Source organism: Mirounga leonina, unplaced genomic scaffold (genome assembly GCF_011800145.1).
Source record: "Mirounga leonina isolate KUSES-001 unplaced genomic scaffold, KU_Mleo_1.0 Mir_152, whole genome shotgun sequence".
Taxonomy (NCBI): Eukaryota; Metazoa; Chordata; class Mammalia; order Carnivora; family Phocidae; genus Mirounga; species Mirounga leonina.
In genome coordinates, this window is record NW_023270380.1 from 11,484,633 (window position 1) to 11,490,632 (window position 6,000).

General features: G+C 36.0%; 1 protein-coding gene across 2 annotated transcripts in view; it reads right to left on the reverse strand.

Annotated features, from left to right (window-relative positions):
* The window catches only part of PTEN (phosphatase and tensin homolog), a 90,403-nt gene that overhangs the window by 37,300 nt on the left and 47,103 nt on the right, over window positions 1–6,000 (reverse strand). Inside the window, exon 3 of one of the 2 annotated variants that reach the window (XM_035008572.1) lies at window positions 2,612–2,656. The exons of the other annotated variant lie outside the window; for it this stretch is intronic. Coding sequence (XP_034864463.1) covers window positions 2,612–2,656 — 45 coding nt within the window. The remainder of the gene's footprint in view (window positions 1–2,611; window positions 2,657–6,000) is intronic. 2 annotated transcript variants of the gene reach the window in all.

Genomic DNA, 6,000 nt, shown 5'->3' on the forward strand with positions numbered 1-6,000 from the left:
AGAACTGTTCTTCATCCACACATAATTGCCATAAAAAGTTTAATATACCATTAAATACATGTATGTCTAGTGTAAATATTTTAAGATCTTTCAGTTTATATGTTTGCAAGGACATACATCACATGTAGTTAACATCCCCAAAATAAAAGAAATAAAATAGAAACATCTGCTGCTTGCCAGACTCCCTTACCCAGAGCCAGAAATACAAAAAGGGGTAGAGAGAAGGTGAAGAATGAAAAATGTCATCAGAAATCAAAACATGCTACAACCTGGTTGTTCTAGAAACTTCTGAAGTAAAATTTGGGGAGGTTAAAACAAACGATGACAACAACAACAAAACCAGAAAGGGAAGATTGGCATAAACGGTGGGTGATCTGCTACCATATGTACCTGTGTGACCTTGTTCAACTCACTTAACTTCTCTAGGCCTCAGATGCCCCATCTGTAAAATGAGAAGGTTGGACTAAATGATCTCTTTCAGGTACTTTCCAGTTCTGAAAGTCTATGACTCCATTAAATGGAGTGGGGAAGGGGAGCTGAAATATAAATACCAAAAGCTACTCTCAACTAATGAGACAGTTGATTAACTCTGGGGTCCAACGTTTAGAAATACAAAAACAAAAGGGCAGCCAAGTTCCCAGACTAGCTCCCAATGCCACCTTTAACCATAATAATGTTAAGTGATCCACAGTACTGACAGTGCAAGCCTAGGTCCTAAATTCTGGAAGCAGGAAGCCACTGAATACAGGAATGAAAAGAATTTCCTTCCTTTTCTTTGGATATAATGTTAAACTCAAATAAAATTTTGAAAAAGGCAGAATTTGTCTTTGGTATCTTTCTACCTTCCTTCTGGGACTCTAAATACCTAATCTTTAGAGTCTAAACCTGAAGTGACTCACTTAATGGACTGCAGCTTTTGACACTTCTTGTCCTGTGCTTTATTTTCTTTTTTTAAACTTAGCTTCTGAATCTAGTTATTCAAAAAGTATAAAGCTTTGAGGTTTTTATTTTCCTCCACAGAAACACTCTGGCGTCTGCAACAAGGCTAGTTATAGGAGGTTACTCAGGACGAGAGGAAGACCCATGCACAGATCATTTGTAAGCTGGGGCCGGCCTACACTCAAGTCGCTACAGCACCTTTGTCTTTCACCTTGTTACCTGTCACCCCACACCCTCCACACTCCCCGCTCCCATAATCTGACCATAATGGATTGTCTGCCATATTCTAAACACTACTATGCCAACCAGCTTCTTCCATGCCATCCTCTCTGCCCGCAATGCCATTTTCCCCACTCGGAGTCATGCAGGAGAGCCTCTGAAGATTCTTTCACCCCAGCTCAAACGTGCCTTTCTTCATGAAAACTTTCCTATAGGATACAAGTACCATTTCCACTGTTCTCCACACAGCTCTCTTCTGTACAACAGTTACCTCTTCTACAATACTATGTCTACTTATCACATCAGACTATAAACTATCAGAGACTGAAACTGTATCTTGTTCACCTCTGTACCACCAACAAGTTCTACAAGGTCTAACATGTGGAAACCATGGCATAAATGTTTGCTTCTTTGTGAATCCGAGGAAATTAATGAAAACTCACTAGGAGAAACAATAACGGTGTCTACTTCACTCTCATGTCTTCTGAGGTCTTAATCAGAATAGAAAGATCACTAAATTAAAGATAGAAAAGCAACATCCCACAAGCTGACAAGGCACACAGAATCTTTCATCCTTTTTGGTGATGATTTAAATGCCCACTGAAGGGAGAAGAGAATCTTGCTCTTACATTTGAGAAATAAATTCTACAGAAATTCTGACAGTCAATCGGGAAACATAACTTCAGATTAAAATTTTTCCTGTTGCATAATTTACAGATATCACATAGGAAAAATAAAAACCAGGTAGAAAAATAACACATTTTATATACCATTTTTTAAAAGGTAAAAAATGGGTCAGTATTTTGGGAAAGAATAATAGTCTTCAAAGGCAAAAATGATAAAATATTTTCTTCCCATTTTTCTTTTGTTCTTTTTTTCCTTTTCACATCCCTACTCACAAAGTCAAAAAGAAAAACAAAAGGTTAAACATAAGCTAGCTGCACCAAGGAGGCAATCTTTACATCCTTGCCTTAAACAAGATAAACCACCCAACTCAACAATTTCAGGTAACTTATTTTTGTTATATACAGTTAGAGAATACCCAACAGCTGTTTCAATCAAATGACCTAAAGACACACAATAAACAAAACTACACCCACTCTGAAGCATATACCTCTATGGAAGATGTTATTAATGCTTTAACAGAAAAGCTCTGCTGTGAAATACACTTCAAGTTACCACCTGGTTATTGGCTCAAAGATGGGCTAGATGCCAAGTCATTTAAACCAGATCAAGTAAAGTGAATGTGTGCCAACATTGTTTTGACCTCATCACTATACTTTCTGAATGACCTAACAATGCTCTTAATCAGACGTCTTGGACTAATTGTTTTAGGAACACAATTCCGTTAAAATACATCTTTAACTCTACCTGATTCTAACAAGGAAATAACTTTCACTTAATAGTTATTTTAGAAGATATTTGCAAGCATACAAATAAAAGACATACTTACAGATTGTATATCTTGTAATGGTTTTTATGCTTTGAATCCAAAAACCTTAAAACAAAACAAACAAACAAAAAGCCACCATTAACAAAAATGAGCTAACATTTGAAATTACATTTATACTATTGAGAAAACCTAAAAGACAGATTCCATTTTTCCTAATCTCAAATACCATTTAAGAAAAATAAATAAATAAATTCCAATAAATATTCCCTTCATGGGTTTAAACTAGTAATCAGGTCATTCTTAAATAATTATTACATTACACAGATTTATACAATCTGAAGTAAAGCCAGAGCTTTTCATAGAATAAATATTTTCATAATCTTCTCTCTTTAGCCTAACATTATGAGGTTGAGTATTAAATAAGTTATTTAAAAGGTAGCATTAGCACTTAGCTCAAGTTCACCTAGCTCATTCAGATGTGAGAGAAATAGTCATGTGTAATCAAGTCATCTTAAAAATAACCCTGAAAATTCAGCCATCATTTTCTTTCAAATGAGAAACTTTTCATATTTGAAAGATGCAAGTAGTAACTATTAACTCCATACAAAGTTTATTAAGTATTTTCACATATATATTCTCAGTTGACACTCACAAACATCTGAGAGAGCTTCTTCACATTTTACAAATGAGGGAAGTAAGTGTCAAAGAAATTAGAAAACTTGCCCAAGGTCATACAGCTAATAAGCCAAAGAATCAAGACCAAAGACCTCTCCCTCAAAACAGTTACACAACTAAACAACAGCAACAATTACAGCCAACAAAAGCACTTGCCATGTGTTTCTACCACATTTAAGTACTTCATGCATATAAATTTGTTTACTCTTATGAGGTAGGTAATAGGGGGAAAGGGGTTAGAAAAGTATAAGCTGAGGAAATAGGATAAACAGAATAAAAAGACAAATGGAAAACAAAAGAGAAGATTTAAAAAGATTTAAAGTCTAGGAGTTTCAACATATGAGTAGGGGTTCTAGAGAAAAGAAGAGAAAACACAAGAAGAAGAAATCCAAGATACAATTCAAGAATAATACCCTAAACTAAAGGATAGGAGTTTCCAAAATCAAAGGATACAATGAGTATTCAGCAAAAATGATGAAAATAGACCCAAATACAGGTGTATATAGCTCAGTGAAATTTCTGAATATTGAAGAGATAAACGTAGGACCCTAGAAGCTGCCCAAAGAGGAAATAGGTTTCATAAAAAGTATCTGGAATCAGAATTACACCACCCGTTTTAATGGCAACACTAGCAGCTAGAAAACAATTGGGCAAAACCTTCTGAGTTTGAGGGAAAACTATTCCCAGCCTAGAATTCCATACCAAAAGAGATATTAAATCAAGTGTGAATATACAATAAAGGCATTTTTAAACAGAGAAATCTCAAATAATTTTGCTGCCCAGACAGTCCCTCTCAGGAAGTTACCAGAAGATGTGTTCCACCAAAACAAGGGTGGGAAACCATGAAAGAGGACGATTCAAGGAACTGAAGAATCCAGCTCACGAGAAGGGAAAAGGGAATCCTCAGAATGACGGTGAAGGAACATCCTAAGTAGACAGCTATAAAGCAGATCTAGTGAACAACTGACCCAGATCGGGGTAGATCAGAAGGCTCCTGAAGAAGATAAAATCGATATAATACCAAATGTGCTTGAACATGTTAAGAGATTTATATAGTTTAGGGATAAATTAAAGTTAAGAATATAGAAACTAAGGAAGCTAAGAGAGAGAGAATTTTAACTCCAGGGAAAATAAAATGTTTAGGAAAAAACAGTTACAGTACTTAACTGTAAATCGCATTTATCTAGTCATAATCACATAAAAACCCAAAATTTATATAACCAAAATTACAATTTAGCTACTAGAAGGAGGGCTGAACATCTGTGGTTGGGTAGAGGGAAAAAGTTCATAAATTTGGATGTGAAAAATCATGCCACACAGTAGTATGAGGATTACTTGTAACTTTGTCACTAGTTAAAATGATGTATTTGTATGTCACACTAAAATATTAATTACAGTCAACACTTAAAAATTATTAGAGTATAGATTTTATATAATTTGTTAACTACAGTATTCTAACAAATTTTTGTTTTAATATTTTCTGAACTATTATAATCAAAACAAATGTAACAATGACTTTCTCCTATACCAGCAAAACATTCTCTAATGGACTTAGTATGACAAGATGGGTTCCTCTTATTTCTGCAGAGTCAGGCCCTCATCCCATAAACCACTCAGCAGTTTCTAGACCAGGCTCTTTCCTTGCACGACCAATGTTTCATCAAGGGTTCCGGGTCACTAGTATTTTTTTTTTAATGGTATGCTTTCATGTTTTCATTCCTTGATACCCATTCCTATCAATATTATCTTTTATTTAAATGTACTGAGAGAACATGTATTAAGTACCTGAAACTGTGCTTGTTTCCCTGGGATAAAATTATTTAAGGACTATTGTCCCTGCCGTCAAAGTAATACTAGAGGAACTGTATCGCTGAGAATAAGGTTTAGCTGTGAGAAACAGAAGAAGGTCGGTGGGGGAGGGGCCCATAAGCAAATATGCTACTAATTATATTAAATACATTACTCTCCCACATAAATTCCAGGATCAGTAGTCTACAACTGGTTGGGTAGATTTGTTTCATAAAGGCCTGGAGCCCAGGACCCTTCCATCATATGCTGAGCCAACATGATGGGCAGCCCAAGGTCCAAGATGGTGTGCCATTATACTTGCAGTAAGAATAGACCAGAGAAGGGAAAGAAGGATAGGCCCCTCCTTTAAGAATTCATCATTTCTACTTAAAACCAATAGATTTAAAGTTATCACATTATCAAATCTAGCCACAGGGGAAGCTGGAATTACCATGGGCACTCTGGGAAAGCACGTACACAGCAAACAAGCAAGTGTTCTATTAATGATGAGAAAGGTAAAGATGACCATTGACTTTCTCGATGGTTGTTCTCTTCTCTAATTTCAATTATCTCTAATCTTTATTTTCTTCTGCAAAACAAAAACAAAAACTAATGACTAATACTAATGTAACAGGTATATTTGTAATCCTAATTTAAAGTCACTCTAAGAGGGGCACCTGGGTGGCTCAGTCATTAAGCATCTGCCTTTGGCTCAGGTCATGATCCCAGGGTCCTGGGATCGAGCCCCACATTGGGCTCCCTGCTTGGCGGGAAGCCTGCTTCGCCCTCTCCCACTCCCCCTGCTTGTGTTCCTGCTCTTGCTGTCTCTCTGTCAAATAAGAAAGAAAGAAAGAAAGAGAAAGAAAGAAAGGAAAGAAAGGAAAGAAAGGAAAGAAAGGAAGAAAGGAAGAAAGGAAGAAAGGAAGAAAGGAAGGAAGGAAGAAAGAAAGAAAGAAAGAAAGAAAGAAAGAAAGAAAGAAAGAAAG